At 41.1% G+C, this 20,804-nt stretch overlaps 1 protein-coding gene across 1 annotated transcript in view; it reads right to left on the reverse strand.

Annotated features, from left to right (window-relative positions):
• Nucleotides 1–6,114: 6,114 nt before the first annotated feature.
• ip6k1 (inositol hexakisphosphate kinase 1) overlaps nucleotides 6,115–20,804 on the reverse strand; it is a 112,707-nt gene continuing 98,017 nt past the window's right edge. Inside the window, exons 5-6 of the mRNA XM_073072574.1 lie at nucleotides 20,349–20,524; nucleotides 6,115–10,942 (exon numbers count right to left, since the gene is read on the reverse strand). Of these exons, the coding sequence (XP_072928675.1) occupies nucleotides 10,436–10,942; nucleotides 20,349–20,524 (683 nt within the window). The 3' untranslated portion in view covers nucleotides 6,115–10,435. The remainder of the gene's footprint in view (nucleotides 10,943–20,348; nucleotides 20,525–20,804) is intronic.

The raw sequence follows: 20,804 nt of genomic DNA on the forward strand, positions 1-20,804 counted from the left end.
GCATTACTTTTACGACATGCCAATTTTAACTCTTGATTCTACTTGCACCCTATATCCAAGCTACTGCTTGGGGGCCTGTAGGTAACTCCCATTAGGATCTTTTTGCCCTTACAATTTCTCAGTTCTATGGTAAGACTCTTGGCAGTGTGGAGGATCAGAGGGATCTTGGGTCCGAGTCCATAGGACGCTCAAAGCAGCTGCGCAGGTTGACTCTGTGGTTAAGAAGGCATATGGTATGTTGGCTTTCATCAATCATGGAATTGAATTTTGGAGCCAAGAGGTAAGGTTGCAGCTATATAGGACCCTGGTCAGACCCCACTTGGAGTACTGTGCTCAGTTCTGGTCACCTCACTACCAGAAAGATTTGGATGTTAGTGTGAATTTTGAATTTTTGGGTTTAGGTCATTCACACTTAGTAAATGGCTTCCGTCACCAGTCTTCTGTTCTTTGACAAAGTACTGTGGATTGAGTTCATAACAATACATTTCCTAAAAGCTGTGAATACTGGAATACTAGCCCAGATGCTGCGGATGGAAGTGTGAAGTTTACAGGTAGTTTTGAAGACAACATTGTAAATATGAATTGTCCTCTATGTTAGCAGGTAAAATACCAAATAAATGTATTCTGGATTTAACTTGTATTCCTAAAGGCTGTGAATACCAGCCCGGACATGTGGGCGTCGGGAGGAATGGATGAAGTCAGAAAGTGTGAGGCTTCAAAAGAATGGATTGTCTATACTTGTAAATATGAATTGACCTTTGTATTTAGCAAATAAATATCGAGCCCACATTGGGCTAGCAGACCTTTTCCACCAAAGGGTCTCCGTATGATGCTTGCTGTACCTTCTTGTGTCGAATAAAGCTGCTGCTTTGTACCTACCAGTAACTGTCTCTCCGGTGACTTCATTCACGCCACAGCATTTGGTGTCAGGAAAGGGATACCTTCGTGACCCATCGATTCTAGTAGTCTCAGTGGGTGAGTATTTTTTTTCTAAAATTGCACTCACACTTGGATCTGTTCGGGTCGGTGGTACACGGGAACACGAGGTATCACGAACGCGGAGAACTGAACTGGTAGATATGAAAGTGGTGTGTGCGTGTGCATGTGTCTTTATGCAAGTGTGGAAACTGCGTGTTTACGTGGTGAGACGGAGCCACCAGTTGCGAAAGGTGGTAACCGATGGTTCGGGATCGAGACGCCAGAGTAAGGGGGTGTACACTCGTTCGGGGAAGTGTATTTTCTTGTACGTTTTACAAGTGTGATGCAAAGGAATACAGCAGGCACCATGAGTTCAGGTGCTCAAAAGTGGCAAGTTGTGGAATATATATTTTGTGGTTTTAAGTATGTACTGTTTAACTGGTACCCGTCTTTGCTATTTTGCGCAGTGTGGTAGTAATTCTATGTATTGCACTATATTACTGCCACAAAAAAAAACAATTTCATGACGTGATTTTTTCCTTAAACATAGGTGCAAAAAATTGTTAATTTGGCTCATCAAGTCCGGTCCACCATTCAATCACGGCTGATTTGGGGTGGGGGTGTGGGGAAGAAATTGTGGAGTGGTGGTGGGGGAATCGGAGACGGGGTTTCCAGTGGCTGCGAGTGAAGACCCAGCCTGGAGATTGCGCCATCGGCACCCTGGCGCTGACCGAGGTAGTTGGAAACTGCATTGATGGCGGTGGAATCAGCGTTTTGATTCTCATCTGGATTGTTAGCGGCGTTGAGGTCAGCAGCAGGGATGGCAGTCTTCCAGAATCAGCAGGTTCGGTGGTCTGTATGCGGGCGATCTTCCGATCCTTGTACATGTCAACGTGGAGAGGGCAGCTAGTTTGTAAATCTGGTGAGAACAAAGCAAGTTTTAAATGGTGTGGGTGGAGTGCCGTGGGAGGGGTACGGAACAGATGGCAGCGCAGTGCCAAGGGTGAGGGGTAGCAAGCTTGCTGATACAGCCGGCCCCGAGACAATTGATTCCAAACAATTCGTTTATTGATCATTACAAAGTTTCTGTTACTTCCCACTCCCTTTTCCCCGCCATGTCCACTCTCAGTCCACAATAGAGACCCGTATAGGAACCAGATTTATCTCTGATGGTAAAGAATAGCATCAAATCAATAGAAAGATGTAACAAAGCATCGGAAGATGTTGAATCCTTGTTGCTTGAGTTAAGAAACTGCAAAAGTAAAAGGACGTTGATGGCAGTTATATACAGGCCTCTCAACACTGGCTGGGATGTGGACCACAGATTACAACAGAGAAAAAGAAAAGGTGTGTCAAAAGGGCCTTTTGTGAGATTTCAACATGCAGGTCGATTGGGAAAACCAGGTTGGAAATGGATCACAAGAGAGTGAGTTTGTTGAATGCCTGTGAGACGGCTTTTTAGAGCAGTTTGTCGTTGAGCCTACTCGGGGATCATTTATACTGGATTGTAATGAACTGGAGATGATTAGGGAGCTTAAGGTAAAAGAGACCTTAGGACACAGTGATCACAGTATGATTGAGTTCAACCTGAAATTTGATAGGGAGAAAGTGTGATGTAGCAGTATTGAAGGAAATTACAATGGTATGAGAGAGGAGATGGCGAAAATAAATTGGAAGATGCTGGCAGGGGTGACAGCAGAGAAGCAATAGCATGAGTTTCTAGGAAAAATAAGGAAGGTGGAGTATAGATGCATTCCAAAAAGAAACTCAGGTGGCAAAATAGTACACCATGGCTGACAAAGGAAGTCAAAGCTAATGTAAAAGCAAAACAGAGGGCATACAACAAAGCAAAAATTAGTGGGAAGAAAGGGGATTAGAAAGCTTTTACAGAGTAACTAAAAGAATTATTAGGAGGGAAAAGGAGGAAAATTTTGCAAACTATATCAAAGTGGATAGTAAAAGCTTTTTTTAAGTATGTAAAAAATAAAAAGAGTTGAGAGTGGATATAGGACTGCTAGAAAATGAGTCCAGAGAAATAATTGGGGGGGGGGGCACAAGGAGATGGCAGATAAACTAAATGAGTAATTAGCATCAGTCTTCACTGCGGAAGACACCAACAGTGTGCCAGATGTTAAAGGGTGTGAGTTCAGCTACTATTACAAGGGAGAAGGTGCTCAAAAAGCTTAAAGACCTGCCAGATGAATGCACCCAAAGGTTCTGAAAGATGTAGCAGTAGATTGTGGAGATATTAGTCTCATAGGCATCCATTAGTCTCGTGAGACCATGGATTTGCGCCTTGGAAGGTTTCCAGGGCACAGACCTGGGCAGGGTTGTATGGGAGACCAGCAGTTGCCCAAGCTGCAAGCCTTCCCCTCTCCACGCCTCCGATGTTGTCCAAGGGCCCAAGCAGCTTGGCACCGGTGTCATCGCAGAATAATGTTGTTAAGTGCTCAAGGACACAACATGCTGCCTCAGCTGAGGCTTGAACCAGTGACCTTCAGATCACTAGACCGATGCCTTATCCACTAGGCCACGCGCCAACACAAGGCATTAGTAATGATCTTTCAAAAATCATTGGACTCTGGCATAGTGCCAGAGGACTGGAAAATTCCAAATGTCACTCCACTCTAAGAAAGGAGAAAGGCAGCAGAATGGAAATTATAGAGCAGTCAGTCTGACCTCTGTTGGGAAAATGTTGGGAGTCAATGTTGAGGATGAGGTTATAGAGTACTTTGTGACACAGGACAAGATAGAACATCATGGTTTACTTAAGGAAAAATCTTGCCTGACAAACCTACTAGAAACCCTTGACATTACACGTAGGATAGATAAAGGGGATGCAGTGGATGTTGTATATTTGGACTTTCAGAAAGCTTTTAACAAGCTGCCACACAAGAGGCAGCTTATCAAGTTAACAGCCCATGACATTCAAGGAAAGTTACTGGCATGGTTATAGAGTATTGGCTGATTGGTAAGGGGCAGCAAGTGGGAATAAAATGATCCTTTTCTAGTTGGCTGCCAGTGACTACTGAGGTTCTGCAGGGGTCAGTGTTGGGACCACTTCTTTTTATGCTGTATATCAATGATTTAGATGATGGAATAGATGGCTTTGTTACCAATTTTGCAGATGATACAAAGACTGGAGAAGGGGCACGTAGTGTTGAGGAAATAGATAGGTTGTAGGAGCACTTAGACAGATTAGGAAAAAGTGGCAAATGAAATACAATTACGAGGAAATCTGCAGATGCTGGAAATTCAAGCAACACACACAAAATGCTGGTGGAATGCAGCAGGCCAGGCAGCATCTACAGGTAGTACAGTTGACGTTTCAGACCAAGACCCTTTGTCAGGGCTAACTGAAAGATGAGACAGTAAGAGATTTGAAAGTTGATTTTCAAGGAGGGGGAGGGATGAAGCTAAGAACTGGAAAGTTGATTGGCAAAAGGGATACAGACCAGGAGAAGGGAGAGGATCATGGGATGGGGGGGTGCAGGTCAGTGGGACTAGGCAGAAAAATAGTTCGGCACAGCCAAGAAGGGCCAAAAGGCCTGTTTCTATGCTGTAATGTTCTATGGTTCCTAGGGAGAAAGAAAGGGGGAGAGGAGCACCAGCGGAAAATGGAGAGCAGGGAAGGGGTGATTGTGAGAGGGACAGAGAGAAAAAAGAAAAAATAATAAATAAGGGATGGGGTAAGAAGGGAAGGAGGGGCTTTAACAGAAGTTAGAGAAATCAATGTTCATGCCATCAGGTTGGAGGCTACCCAAATGGAATATAAGGTGTTGTATTCCTTCAGTTAGTCCTGATAAAGGGACTTGGCCTGAAATATCGACTGTACAATGAAATACTATGTTGGAAAATGCATGGTCATGCACTTTTGCAGTAGAAATAAATGTGCAGACTGTTTTCTAAGTGGGGAGAAAATCCAAAAATCTGAGATGCAAAGAGACTTGGGAGTTCATGTGCAGAACACCCTAAAAGTTAACTTGCAGGTGGAGTCAGTGGTGTGGAATTCAAATGCAATGAACATTCATTTCAAGAGGTCTAGAATACAAGAGCATGGATGTGTTGCCGAGGGCTTATAAGGCACTGATGAGGCCTCACCTTGAGTATTGTGTACAATTTTGGGTTCCTCATTTAAGAGAAGATGTGCTGGCATTGGAGAGGGTCCAGAGGAGGTTCACAAGGATGATTCCAGGAATGAAAGGGTTATCAAATGAGGAATGTTTGATGGCTCTGGGTCTGTACTCACTGGAATCTAGAACGATGAGGGAAGAATCCCATTGAAACCTTTCGAATCTTGAAAGACCTAGACAGAGTAGATGTGGAAAGGATGTTTCCCACAGTGGGAGAGTCTAGCACAAGAGGGCACAGCCTCAGAATAGAGGAGCGACAAATATACAGAGAAATTTCTTCAGCCAGAGGGGGGTGAAATTGTGTAATTTATTACTAAAGGCAGCTGTGAAGGCCAGGTCGTTGGGTGTATTTAAGGAAGAGCTTGCTTAATAGGTTCTTGATTGGACACAGCATCAAAGATTATAGGGAGAAAGCTGGGGAGTGCGGCTAAGGAGGGGGAAAGAGAAGGATCAGCCTTGATTGAATGGTGGAGCGGACTTGATGAGCCAAATGGCCTAATTTCTGCTATATTTAAGGAAAAAAAATCACTCACTTATGTCATGAAATTGTTTTTTTTTGTGGCAGTAATATAGTGCAATACATACGATTACTACAGTACTGTGCAAAAGTATTAGCACCCTAGCTATATTCTGTATATGCATCTAAAGCTTTTGCACAGCACTGTATATCTCAAGGAAATTCCCACCATCTTAAAGTAAAAATTGCAGGACTGACATTGTATAGGTGAATGTACTTTAACCTTCTCTCCCACTGAAAGAGATTGGAACCTCAGTGATACCAGGGTCAGGCCCAATTGGAACCTAGAGACCAACAGCCTCCTTACTCAACACCCCATTCCTAACTACCTGTGGAACATCACTAGTTTCAGCGACTGTGCAGAAGAACTTACCTCATCTCCTGTCCTTCCTCATGACTATCAAGTTATATTCCATGTTAAAATGGTCATTAAATTGCTTTTGCTGCATATACAATACTTATTTGTTAGCCAGAACCTATATTACCCGTCTTTTCCTGGAATTATCTAACTACCAGACAAAATAACCAATGAAAAATCAAGCAGAATTATATGACTCCTAAATGTATTTATTTCATACAGTGACAACTTGGAGGTAATACTATCAAACACAGATCACAGGAATACAGTATGCTCATGCTCATGGATTCCTGAAGATAGATTAGCGTTAAAGATATAGACGCGCAACAGAAACTAGAGAAACACTGAATAAATTAGTCATGTATAAAACAAATCCCATACCTTGCTGGCATCGAGGGGCTTTACCTTGGGTTGCAGAATATTAACATTTCCCTATATCAACAAATGTTTTAGCATGACTTTCAGAAGCCTTAACTTTAGCAACTTTATGGTACAAGAATAATGTTTTTAGCTTCGTCTTTCCCACATTCTCTCCACTTACCAATAGCAAGCATTATATTAAAACAGCATCCCTTCTTGTTAGGCAGGTTCAGGTCTTAGTTGGGTAAAGAAAAAGGCAAAGATATCACAGCTAGCCCCACCCTTTCTCAGTGCAGTGCAGTGATTTAAATGTCAGTCTTCAGGGATAACAGTGAATATTAAGAGAAAGTTACCTGTTGCAATGTCACAAAAGGTAAATTTCACACTGATTAAGAAAATGCATTTGCCAGCAGAGTCTGGGGGAAACATTAGCTTTCAAGTAATAGTTGTGTGCACTTTGAAACCCACCTGGTTTGGAAATGATTAATAACCAGGTACTCCGAAATTCTACCAATGCTTCTCACCTCTTCGATTCTCTACATTTGTCACTTTTGCTTGAAATAACTGAAAACACACCCAAGTCTGAGAAACCTAATTGAGCTGGACAGAATACCTGGATTGGGCTGTACTGTCACAACAATTACATCTGCAAGCCTCAAAGACATTTAACCATACTTTACCTTCGAGCTAAGTACACACACACACACTCATACATGAAACTTCAACTCTGGCACTTACAAATCTTGGAATAACCAGGTCTTCCTTGGCAATTGTTCCAGGATGAGAAAAGACAGCAATCCACAACACTGTTCCAAAATCAAGCCTTATGATAATGTATTCCTTCACTTTCCGAGTTTAAATTGATGTTTTTTTTGGTCGGAAAGCTAATCTTCTACCTTCATTTCTTCCTTGAGAGAATAACTGATAAGAAAAATTGACTTTTTTTTTAAAAAAAAAGATGGTTGTGGGTGATGAGGATGTCATATGTTATGCTCTGGTAGAGCACAGTACAATGCCACGTTAACACTTGCGTGCTTTCCCTTCTATAACACACAGCTTCTAAATCAGAAAGGTGGGCACAGTTCATAAGTCAAGCACTTCTAGCTTACTTGCAATTCTTTTAAAGAAATTATTTAAGCTAACATACAGGCTACACTATTCCAACATATTTCATTCACTGCCTATGACTTGGTTCCAGGCCTGTTCAAATCCACCTGCCAGATGCAGATTTGTGTAAGGTATCTTAACTGATATATTGTCTGTGTGCTAATTGTACTGAGGATTGCAACACCATTTTAACAACACAGGTAATTTTTCCTACAGGAGGTCAAAGTAGTGACTTAGCATTGTGACCTTACCAATAAGTTGTGCCTGTCTTCTGTGCTGCACAATAAAAGACTTCCAATAATCAGCCAATTAGCAACGAGCAGTTGCTTCTAAAGAAAGCCAAAGATGCCTCAAATGTTCCCAAACTTCTGGTGGTTGCACTGGCCCAGACATATCCAGTTACACCTGAAAGTAAAATATACTGGAAAAGCAGTGCTAGGTTTTAGAAATCACCAGTAGCCTAGAAAAGGATCTTTGCTCTTTTCCATGCTCTCCAGTTTATCACCCATTTCCAGCTTTTGGATCGTTGGTTTCCTGTGCCTCAGTGAATTGAGACCTCTGCATCAGTGCTCAGTCCTAACCTCAGAATTGCTTCCAGCATATCACTACATACAAAGATCCCGAACAAGGTTTTATCTTCTCAGCACTGAATACAGTGCTGTTGCTGAATGCAGTGGGTTACACATCTTGAGGGCAATGGATTAAGTTTCCTTTGTTCCTTGCTTCATTTGGGGCTCCACTGATGTGAGACAGTGTAATTTTCCCTGAAATTGGGTCACCATGCCTTTTCTGTCAGCTCTTATCAAATTGACCTAGGCACTACAATGACAGTTATGCTCCTGAGTATTAATTCCTGCAGAAAGTAGAAACTCTGATATGGGACAGGCACAAGGAAAGACAAACTGATCTATGAGTCAAACTGAAATTCATGTTGAGTTGCTGAGCAGCATTCAAAGACATCTCAGAATCTAGGATTATGTTCTCTACTGAACATCAAAAGGACAAATCTTCAATTATGTGCTTGCAAAATATGGGAAACCATCTAATCTGTCTATAGGGCAAAAAGGATGTAAAACACTCAAACTAATATTCATGTTGTTATGTACAACATAATGGTCCATGGCTCATGCTCCATTCTAACCACAAGCATAAGAGACCAACTCATAGTTACTGAATTCACCGGAGGTATCACCTGCTCAAACAAGTTAAAGCAAGTCAGCAAAAATGTGTCAACTGTTTAGAACTGTCCATAGCTCTCCCTAGCAAATGGTGCAGACTCATCCCTACCTGTTCCATTATCCTTACGCTCCATACAAAGGGACAATTCAGTCCTTATCACAGAATATAACCCCAAAATGAGATTGGTTATAGGTAGAAACCTATCAAACCTGAGCAAATGGCAGAGCTAGAAAAGTCTCAGAAGTTTGCAGTAAAACATTGGTCACAAGCAACCCAAGAAATAGGATTGTGAAGTTAACACAGCTTTCCCTTTGGTGACATGAAGTAGCCCAATGATGGGAAAGAGCTAAACAGGCAGATCCAAAACGTAATGACATTCTTGAGTACAATAGACATTTAAACAGGTCTGAACCTGCCCTGGACTCAGGGCAAAACACTCATGGGCCTAGACTTTAAGCAAGCAGTTATCCATCTTCATCAGACTTGTTTTACAATATGTTCTCCCACCTCAGCTACTTGGGCAGTGTTCTTAGCTGTCAGGCATCAGGACTTTAATACTGGAGCAAACTGAGCTGAGCCAATCCATGCCTCATTCTGGAACAAGCCACTGCCACTCTCCCACTCTCAACCGTTCTTACACACACCACAGCAAGGGGATGGACAGCATTCTGCAAGGCAGGGCTCTTCAGTACACCATGATCTAGACTCTGAAACATGCACAAAGACAAAAATAAAGATCTAGGATAATATAGCAATAACAGCAGTCTTAAAAATTACACAGCAAAATTCATTAAATATTGGAAATATTTGTACACAAAGATGTATAAAATAAACATACTCTAAACAAGAGGATGACAAGATAAGTGCTTTATATTAAGGTACAGGGCAATGTGCTTTCTGTCAAATGACTAAATGTTTCCTCTATAACATCGAGATGTATAAATACAGTAACACAAATAACAGGTGAAAGTTAATTCCATGTAATGAACAATGGGAAGTATATCTACATTTATACCACACCCAGTAACATTCACAGGAAACCTGCAACAGAATTGAGTTTATTTTTGTCTGTTTACATAGCCAGTATTGACAAGTTTGTGCTAATCAGCAAAAATCTCTTGCATTGGAACATTTATATAACCACTGTAAAGCTCTGACATTGTGACACGAACAGTCCTTTGCAGTAAAATGATGTTGGTCCATGATCCAACTCTTGGAACGATACTCTGATCTGTCTTCTGAAGAACATGCAACGTCTTCGAAAAAGCAGGTGAGCCACAGGCTCTATGCATTAAATTACAGGCAAATTAAACATTAACCCCTGGCAAAGTACAGAAGGGAATAATATATTCAAGGGAAAAGTAAAAGACGAAACAAACCCACACACCTGTCAGCTAAAGAACCTGAGTGCTAGATTATGGAGTTCTTTTCTCACATTCAGGTGGTCGTAAATGAGGAAGTTTGTCCCAGCATTTACAAATATACAGCTATTCATGCAGCCAGTCTTTGGGAACCGTACAGGAATTACCTGGCCTGTTTGCTACTTTGGTATTGAGTGGCTACCCTCACACAGGCAACTCTACTGCAAGACTCAGCGATGGCATTGCTCCCTTGCACTAGTGTCAATACAGGCAGTGCTGCTTCACACAACTATATAACAATTTTATTTATACACTGGGGTATAACAAACAGCTCAAACAACAAACTCCGTTTTTTGTCTAATAACCTGCCAGAAATCGACAGGAGTTGGTTTTTTTTCTGTGATGTTATCTCATCGCTACGATGAGCAAAGTGTGCTTAAGAGGCAAGGTCACACCCCTCCCCAGAGTAAAAGATAAAGAAATAGGAAAGATATCGAATATGCTACTGATTCTGAAGTTGAATATTTTCTAGGATATTAATGAGATTCTCTAGTCCAAAGATGTAGCCTCGGTCTGGGCCGTCATGCACAGTTTGGTCATCCCGGAACCCCTTGTATGTACTGTGGGCAAAGTCTATCATCCTCACATCGATTTTGGGCAGGCTCCCAGTATTTGGTGAGGAGAAAGATGAAGATGGCAAGGAGCTGCTGTCTTCCTGGATGTTGCCCTGGCTCAGTACCTCTGCAGAGTTCTGCTGCATTTCCAGATTCTCTTCCTTTCCATCGTAGATGATCAGTAAGGAGCTGGAGTAGAAGCGATAAGAAGCCTGCCTCTCTAGAACCCCTTTCAGACTTCGAAGTTTCTGCAGAATTGGATCAAACAAGTCTTTTCGCAGGTACCTGCCATTGTGCAGGAACTCGTACAGAGCATTCCCAAACCCTTCAATAGAAAGGCTACGACCATAGTACTTGTTCCTACACACATAATGCCCTGAGTCTAACTGATATACCTGGAAAAAAAACACAAAAAATACTGCTCAGTTTGACATTTGAGATGACCAATTATCAGCACAAACAAATGGCAACTTTAAATACTCTACATTTGATTTTAACATTTGCATTCAGGATGAGCAAATTCCCACCACAGTGAATTATACATAGCTATAAATTTCACAACATAAAACTAAATTAGCTGCAAAGAATTACAATTTACTCCAATGATTTTTAGAAGTTCTGCTGATTTAAGGAGAAGAGTGGGGAAGAATGTTAGTTCTGATGATTACAATTAGTATGGAAAATTTCAGAGGCATAACAATGAATGAGTTTTGACCTGACCTACTGAAATAATTCCAGTTCCTTCTGTTCTTACAAGGTTAAGTGATATTGTTAGGAAGTGGTTTCTGAGTGAGGAAGCAAGCACTTTATATAAAGAAATGTTCAGGGCAGTAACTGCACAAGTAGCAGATGTAATCCAAATCCTCTTTGGAATGACAGTGCAAAGGAGGAGACGAACTCTTATCATTTTCCAGTTCTCCTTGGCATCAGGCAAGTTGGAGCTAATGAGCAATTCCACAAATGGTATGAGAAAGGAGTCCATCAACAAAGACCTGCAACTTGCAAATAGACTTCAGCAAGGCACTTGATGAAATCTGTAAACTAGATTAATCAGGAATGGGATCCAAGGAAAAATTGCAAGTAAAAGGAAAAAAAATTGGTTCAGTACAAGAAAACAAAAGTTAGAGTATTTATTGGTTTTAGTATTTATAACTAATTTGAATATTTGCTGATAATACCAAAATAGGGAACATAGCTAAAAGTGAAGCAAATTCTTGGCAGCAGGAAGTAACAGACTGGTTAGGTGGGCATGGAAGTATCAAAAGGAGTTCTAACTAGAGAACCATGAAATTATCAATTGGGGAGGACATACAAGACAAAGGAATAAACAATAAATAGAAGAATACCATCCAGTGCAAAGAAAGAAACTCATAGGTCACTTAAGGTAGTGGGATAAATAAATGACATGGTTAAGGGAGCATTTGGAAGAACATCCAACAGAAAGGTAAGAATAATCACCAATTAAATCACAGATGGAGCTCTAGGCAGCTTTGGTCGATGCACTATAGAAAGGATGTTACAACATTAAAGTAGCCACAGGGGAGATTTCCAAGGACGTTGAGAAATTAAGAAAATTAAGACGTTGAGTTATTAAGAAAAGTCAAACTACACCAGGGCTGTTTCAAGGAAAGGCAATTTATTGAGGTGGACAAAATTATACAAATGTGAGAGTGAGAAACAGAAAAGACATATTTACTTTGGCAAAGTGGGTGTCCACTAGGGGACATTAATTGGTGGATTGATTAAAAGGAAGTTGAGGAAATATTTTAATCAAAGAATGGATCTGAGACTAACCATTTGAAAATATGATGGAAGCAGAAGTCCTGAGTCACTCTAAAAGGTACCTGGATGAGATGAAGAACTGAAAAAGTTATACAGTGAATGTATAAATAATGGGAATTGCTCCATTTTTGGATGCAAAAGCACAATGGGCTGAATGGTCTCCACTGCTGTAAATTCAAAGGTTAAGATTTGGTAGAGACACGGGCAGTAACAGGGTGGTTACTAAGAGGGGTACTGTGCCTTGACAGGTGTTGAATTATCAGAAGATTCACTGCTGTCATGAGGGGATAATATTTTTAAGTGCAACTTAGAATTACCTGGAACATGTGCCTTAAAAATGTGTTTAAGCAAATTTAATGGCTTGCTGCAAATGGGATCATTTCAGGGAAGTATTTGCGTGCAATGGGCAGAGGATGATGGAACAATGTAGAGCAGACTGTATCACTGTCTGGTATGGGGGGGGAGGGGCGCTACTGCACAGGACCAAAAGCTGCAGAGGGTTGTAAATTTAGTCGGCTCCATCTTGGGCACTAACCTACAAAGTACCCAGGACATCTTCAGGGATTAGTGTCTCAGAAAGGCAGTGTCCATGATTAAGGACCTCCAGCACCCAGGGCATGCCCTTTTTTCACTGTTACTATGAGGTAGGAGGTACAGAAGCCCGAAAGCACACACTCAGCGATTCAGGAACAGCTTCTTTCCCTCTGCCATCCAATTCCTAAATGGACATTGAAGCTTTGGATACTACCTCACTTTTTAAAAAATATACAATATTTCTGTTTTTTTGCACGATTTTTAATCTATTCAATATACATATGCTGCGTAATGTATACTAATTTATTTTTTTCTTCTATATTATGTATTGCATTTAACTGCTGCTACTAAGTTAACAAATTTCATGTCTCATGCTGGTGATAATAAATCTGATTCTGATCCACTTTTCAAACATGGTTTCCTATGCAATATCATTCTGTATAATTTAGGGCGGACAGACAAAGTAAGGTAACTGGAATATCAGTCAAGGCAGAGGCAATAACATAGAGGTGTTAGTGAGTGACACAGAGTGTGGAAGGTAGATATCACTTAAAAGACAGTACACTCTTTTTCCTAGCTGTGTCATTACTGCATTAATTACCAAATTGGATGCAAACTACAATCTGGCTGGTCAGGTACAGAACAAAAATGCTTGTCAAACCAGCTGTGCAGATACACATTTCCACAAACTCTAGATGGAATGAGTAGGATAAGTGGTGTTTAATTATATTGTCAATTGCAGACATTCTTATCCGTATGAGAAATATAGTTGATGCTCCAGGCCTGAGACTCTTCATGAGAATGGTCACACTGGAAACACTAACTATATCTCTCTCTCTGCAGATGCTACCTCATCTGCTGAATGTTTCAGTATTTTCTGTTTTTATTTTAGATTTCTGCACCACTTGCACATTTGTACTGCACTGTCAGCTCTCCAGGACCCCAGTTCTGGCAGGACTTTCATGTCTTACCTGAAGACAAAGTATTTAATTCCTCTGCCATTTACACATCCCTGCTAAAAATTTTCCCATTTGCATAAGGAACCTACATTTCACCTTGATGATCTTTTCCTTTATACATCCCTATGAGAACTTTTAGTCTGTTTTTGGTTTGTTGCTAGTTTATTCCCATATCCTTTTCCTTTATCAAATTATTGATCATCTGTTATCCAATTCTGAGACTTCCAATCATTTTATAAGCTTTTTTCCTTAAGATTTAATACTCTAAATCATGGTTGAAATTTTTTTCCTGTTTGGTCTTTAAGCCTTAAAAGCAATGTATATTTGTTACAAATCGGGCCTAAATCTCAGTTTTTGAACGCAGCATTCCAAACTATGACAGCCTCCCAGACCCTCATATAACACCTATTCTAGAATGGTTCTTATAAGAACATAAGAAATAGAGTAGGAGTAGGCCATCTGGTCCATCGAGCCTGTTCCACCATTTATGGCTGATCTGGCCAAGGACTCATCTCCACCTACCTTCCTTTTCCCCATAGCCCTTAATTCCCCTACAATGCAAAAATCTATTTAACTTTGTCTTAAATATATTTACTGAACCTCCTCAAGTAAGGAGACCAGAAATGCAAGCAGTTCTCCAGGTGTGGCCTCACCAGTACCTTGTACAGTTGCAGCATAACTTACCTGCTCTTAAATTCAATCCCTTTAGCAATGAAGGCCAACAATCCATTTGCTTTCTTGATAGCATGCTGCACCTGCAAACCAAACTTTTGTGATTCATGCACAAGCACTCCAAAGTCCCTCTGCACAGCATCATGCTGCAATTTTTACCATTTAAATAACAATCTGCTTTTTCTGGCAGCTTGGAGGATAGCAAAAGGGCAGAGATAAAGGAGAACTACCACATGTTCACCAGATACTGGTAGCTGAGAAAATGCTGTAATTGATGTTAAAGAATAGATATAAAGTTAACTAGAAAAGGTAGAAATGACTCAGAGTCAACACTGACTTAAGGAAATCAGCTTTGGACAATCTATTGAGTTCTTCAGGGATGTAATTAGCAGATTAAATGAAGGAAAATTGGAGGAGTTGTTGACTATAAAGGTTGTCAAAGAATGTAACAGATCTGTAGGTGGAGAAATGACAAGAGTTTAAACCAGATAAATGTAAGAGAATGAACTGTGGGAGGTCAAACGTCAAGGGGAAGTACAGGCAGTCCCCGGGTTACGTACGAGTTCCGTTCCTGAGTCGTCTTTAAGTCGGAACAAGTACATCCAGTATTATTTAGCATCAGTTAGTCAAATGTTTGTCTTAGTATATAGTATATATTTTACCTTTCTATGCATATAAAACACTTAAGAAACATGTATTCCAATAATTAAACCATTACGTTGCTTAGTAATAATTGTAGCTTTCATCGGGGCAGGAACTTTCACATGCTCCAGTATTCTCACTTTATCTGTTATCCTTTAAAATTGTTCCGATCGTTGACTGACTGTAGCCTAATGCTTTTCCAATGACCAATGCCGTTTCACCTCTTTCCAAACGCTTTATTATTTCCATTTTATTTTCAATCGCGATCGCTTCACGCCAATGGAACAGAAACACTGCGGGCAGCAGGTCCTGACCTGCGCCAGCTCCCGAGGTCTGCTGGGTCCCAGGGACCACAGCACTGAATTCCCCAGGTCCTAAACTGTGCCACACTGAGACAGGTTAAATGGGACAAGTGGGGGCTGTGCTGGGTTTGGGTATTTGATCCTCCACAATATTCCGCGTGGGGATTTAAACTGGAGGTGGCAGTGTTTTTTTTAAACGAGGTTGAATTGTGAGCTCGACATCAACCCGGTACGGATGGTACGGGTGTCACTGGATCGACATCAACCCGGCACGGGAGCGGTCTGTCACTAAATTGAACTCGGGAACCTCCATTCTCTAGCCCGGTGCTGATCTGACTGCGTTATCACCCGGGGGGGGGGGGGGGGCGTTAGGGTGAATTTTACTAAGAAAAATTTAAGCCAAATACAAAGTTAAACACTCAACACAGTGTCAACAGCAACAACTTAAAATGGCGGATGGCATTCTCCTTCTTCGGTTCATAAGTACGAGTTGTCCATAAGTCGGACGTTCGTAACTCGGGGACTACCTGTATACAGTAAATAGGAGTATTGATGTACAGAGCTATGTTGGGGTGCAAGTTCCTGCTCCATTAAAGTAGCAACAGTAGATAGGATGGTAAAGGCATACAGCATGCTTACCTTCACTGGATGGGGTATGAGTTATAAAGGTCAGGAAGTCATGTTGGAACTGTATAAAAATATGGTTCAGCCATATTCCGAGTATTGTGTATTGTTCTGGTTGCCGTATTACAGAAAAGATATCCAGGCTTTGGAGAAGGTGAAGAACAGGTTCATCAAGATGTGGCCTAGCTTAAGAAGAGGTTAGACAAACTTGGATAGTTTTCTCCGGAATGTCAGAGTCTGAGGGAATTGAAGGTTATAAAATGAGAGGCTCGCCTTCATTGGATGGGTACGAGTATAAAATTCACACTCACTGGGTAGACAGAAGTGTCAAATGCCAGAGGATACAAGTTTAAAGTAAGAGGGAAAAGTTTCAATAATGTAAGGTATGGGGCAAGTTTTATTTCAACTCTGAGATGGCAGATGCCTGAAATGCACTGCTAAGGATGGTGATGGACACTCACAGTAGTGACATTTAAGAGGCACATGAACAGGCAGGTCTTAGAGGGATATGGATCATGTGCAAGTAGATGCAATTAATTTAATTTGGCATCATGGTCACCAGACATCATGGGCTAAATGGCCTGTTTCTGTGTTGTACTTTTCTATATTCTTAATGGAAATCACCTGATGTAGTGGCTTTGGACCGTCACAAAATTTCTCGAAGATCCTTTATAGATTGGCGAATGACATTAGAGCATATGGAATCGAGGGCAATTATTTTAGCAGATTGAAATTTATTAACAGAAAGAAAAGAGAAACAAACAAGAACTTGCCAGGATAGTACAGCTTTGAATAGGGATTGGTGCTTGGGTCCCAACCACTGATATCAATAATTTGGCAGAGGGTAACAAATAAAACATTCCCAGGGTTACTGATGGCACAAAACTAAATGGGGTCAGAGTGATAAAGATGCAAAGAGGCTTTGAGAGGAGCAGATGGGTTGAATCCTTGGCAACGATATAACAAATGAGAACAATGTGGAAAAGTGCAGTCATCACTGGCAGAAAAATACAGAACTACTGAGCCATATTTACATGTCTAAGAGTTGACATTCAGGGACACAGTGGATGCACTTGTACGTGAATTACTGAAATCTAAGTTACATCAAGTACTACAGAAGACAAATTATATACTGGCCTTTATTGCAAAAGGATTTGAGGATGACGGTAAAAGTACCTTCCAACAATTACACAATGCCTTGGTGAGACCACACCTGTTATTGTTCAGTGCCGAGAATAACTTTCTATCTCCTTTACCATAGCATTGGAGAGGGATAGGAACAGAAAAGTTTTTAAAGCATTTAATTGGAGTAAGGGGAAATATGAGGCTATCAGGGAGGAACTTGGAAGGATAAATTGGGAACAGACGTTCTCTGGGAAATGTACGGAAGAAATGTGGCAAATGTTCAGGGGATATTTGTGTGGAGTTCAGCATAGGTACGTTCCAATGAGACAAGGTAAGGATGGGAGGGTACCCATGGTGTACAAAACCGTGGTGTACAAAGACTGTTGTAAATCTAGTCAAGAAGAAAAGAGCTTACAAATGGTTCAAAAAGCTAGGTAACGATAGAGAGCTAGAAGACAAGGCTACCAGGAAGGGTACCTTGGCAAGTAGGATTAAAGAAAACCCCAAGATATTCTACAAGTACGTGAAGAGCAAGAGAATAAGATGTGAGAGAAGAGGACCAATCAAGTGTAACAGTGGAAAAGTGTGTATGGAACCGGAGGAGATAGCAGAGGTACTTAACGAATACTTTGCTTCAGTATTCACTACAGAAAAATATCTTGGCGATTGTAGAGATGACTTACAGTGGAGTGAAAAGCTTGAGCATGTATTAAGAGATTAAGAAAGAGGATGTGCTGGAGCTTTTGGAAAGCATCAAGTTGGATAAGTCACCGGGACTGGTCGAGATGTACCCCAGGCTACTGTGGGAGGCAAGAGAGGAGATTGCTAAGCCTCTGGCAATGATCTTTGCCGCATCAATGGGGACTGGAGAGGTTCCAGAGGATTGGAGGGTTGCTGATGTTTTTCCAATATTCAAGAAAGGGAGTAGAGATAGCCCAGGAAATTATAGACCAGTGAGTCTTACTTCAAGTGGTTGCTAAGTTGTTGGAGAAGATCCTGACAGGCAGAATTTAAGAACATTTGGAGAGGCATAACATGATTAGGAATAATCAGCATGGCTTTGTCAAAGGCAGGTAATGCCTGACAAGCTTGACTGAATTTTTTGAGAATGTGACTAAACACATTGATGAAGGTAGAGCAGTAGATGTAGTGTATATGGATTTCAGCAAGGCATTTGACAAGGTACCCCATGCAACGCTTATTGAGAAAGTAAGAAGGCATAGGATCTAAGAGGACATTGCTTTGTGGATCCAGAACTGGCTTGCCCACAGAAGGCAAAGAGTAGTTGTAGACAGGTCATATTCTGCATGGCGGTCAATGACCAGTGGTGAGCCTCAGATCTGTTCTGGGACCCATACTCTTCATGATTTTTATAAATGACTGGATGAGGAAATGGAGAGATGGGTTAGTAAATTTGCTGATGACACAAAGGTTGGAGGTGTTGTGGATATCGTGGAGGGCTGTCTGAGGTTACAGTGGGATTTTGCTAGGATGCAAAACTGGTTTGAGAAGTGGCAGATGGAGTTCAAACCAGATAAGTGTGAGGTGGTTCATTTTGGTAGGTCAAATATGATGGCAGAATATAGTATTAATGGTAAGACTCTTGGCAGTTTGAAGGATAAGAGGGATCTTGGGGTCCTAGTCCATAGGACACCCAAAGCTGCTATGCAAGTTGACTCTTGTGGTTAAGGCAGCATATGGTGCATTGGCCTTCATCCATCGTGGGATTGAGTTTAGGAGCCGAGAGGTAATGTTGCGGCTATATAGGACCGTGGTCAGACCTCACTTGGAGTACTGTGCTCACTTCTGGTTGCCTCACTACAGGAAGGATGTGAAAACCATAGAAAGGGTTCAGAGGAGATTTACAAGATGTTACCTGGATTAGGGAGCATGCCTTATGAGAATCGGTTGAGTGAACTCGGCCTTTTTTCCTTGGAGTGACGGAGGATGACAGGTGACCTGATAGAGGTATACAAGGTGATGAGGGGCATTCATCATGCGGATAGTCAGAGGCTTTTTCCCAGGGCGGAAATGACTAGCACAAGAGGACACAGTTTTAAGGTGCTTGGAAGTAGGTACAGAGGAGATGTCAGGGGTAAGTTGTTTTTTTTTAAAAAAACGCAGAGAGTGGTGAGTGCATGGAATAGGCTGCCGGTGACTGTGGTGGAGGTGGATACGATACAGTCTTTTAAGAGACTCCTGGACAGGTACATGGAGCACAAAAAAATAGAGGGCTCTGGGTAACCCTAGGTGATTTCTAAAGGTAAGGACATGCTTGGCACAACTTTGTGGGCTGAAGGGCCTGTATTGTCCTGTAGGTTTTCTATGTTTCTAGAAGTGCAGCAAAGGTTCACCAGATTGCTTCCAGGGTTGTAATAAAGGACTTATATAGCAAACACAGGTACCAGAGGTCACAATTCCAAAATTGGCCATTTAGATATGAGATTAGGAGAGAGTTTTTGTAATTCTCTACACAAAGGGCTAAAGTTATCAATTACTGTAGACAAAATACAGAATATGCTTCTAGATATTAGAGGAATCACAAGAACATTAGTAAAGAGCAGGAAATTGATGCTGAAGTCACGTCATGACTGAGCTGAAAATTAAAGTTCACTTTTTTAGTAGAGCCTGCAGATTTGACAAGTTTGCATTGTTAACCATCTTAATTTGCCCAGAAGTAAAGAAAGGTGGCAGAGGTCTGAAGAGCAAAACTCTGCAGTACCTCATTTGGCATATCCTCTTTCCAGCAGCCTCCAGCCCAATCAAATCTATTGCAACTTCCTTAAGTAATTGGCTCTTCTCATTCTTAAGCCAAGTGTCCGACCCTCAGGTTTTGAACTGAAGCAAAATGCGCGAAATGTGTCCATTTTGTGAATAATGAAATCAATTCAATAGCAGGATTCTACATCAAATTTGAATGGCTTTCTCACCCATCCCCACTGTAACCAAAATTAAGTTCCATTGTGGGAAATTCTTCCGGGTTTTGGTCTCCTTGAATAACATGATAATTTGGATCTGTTTGGAAGACTGTGGTAACCAAAAGAATGACTACAATAGTTAAAATTATTTTTAGTAGATTTAAAAAAAAATAATTCACCTTACTTGAGAAGACTAGGTTGAAGTGAATGGCAGGGATTTTAAAGCTTAAATCAGCCACTGACCTGCATCCCACAGACACGCACACCCAGTGCTCCTGATGTGCTCAGTTCACACTTCTTTATCTGACGTGCTGCTTTTTCCTCGGATGCATCATCTCCATGCTGCCTGGTCCCCATCTTTAGATCAAGAATACAAGGGTACCCAAAGTGATGAACCACATTCTCCAACAGCAGGAACTCTAGGAGGAAGCTTTGTTAAGGAAAATCTCTGACAAGGAATTTTGAGCTTATTCTATTACAAGATATCCCAAAAACATGTTTCTTATTAGGATACTACTCATCAACCAAAAAAATACACTTAAGTATGTTTTTAAAACATCAAACTACAAGTAGCAACCCTGAACTATTACTCCTGAACTGATCTCAGAGAAACTGGAAACTCTTTCTATCTTAGTAGAAACGTTGTGATATATAAACTCATCTGACCTTCAGGGACACCAAATATTTTTTTTAAATTCA

This window comes from Hemitrygon akajei, chromosome 19 (genome assembly GCF_048418815.1).
Source record: "Hemitrygon akajei chromosome 19, sHemAka1.3, whole genome shotgun sequence".
In the NCBI taxonomy this organism is placed as follows: Eukaryota; Metazoa; Chordata; class Chondrichthyes; order Myliobatiformes; family Dasyatidae; genus Hemitrygon; species Hemitrygon akajei.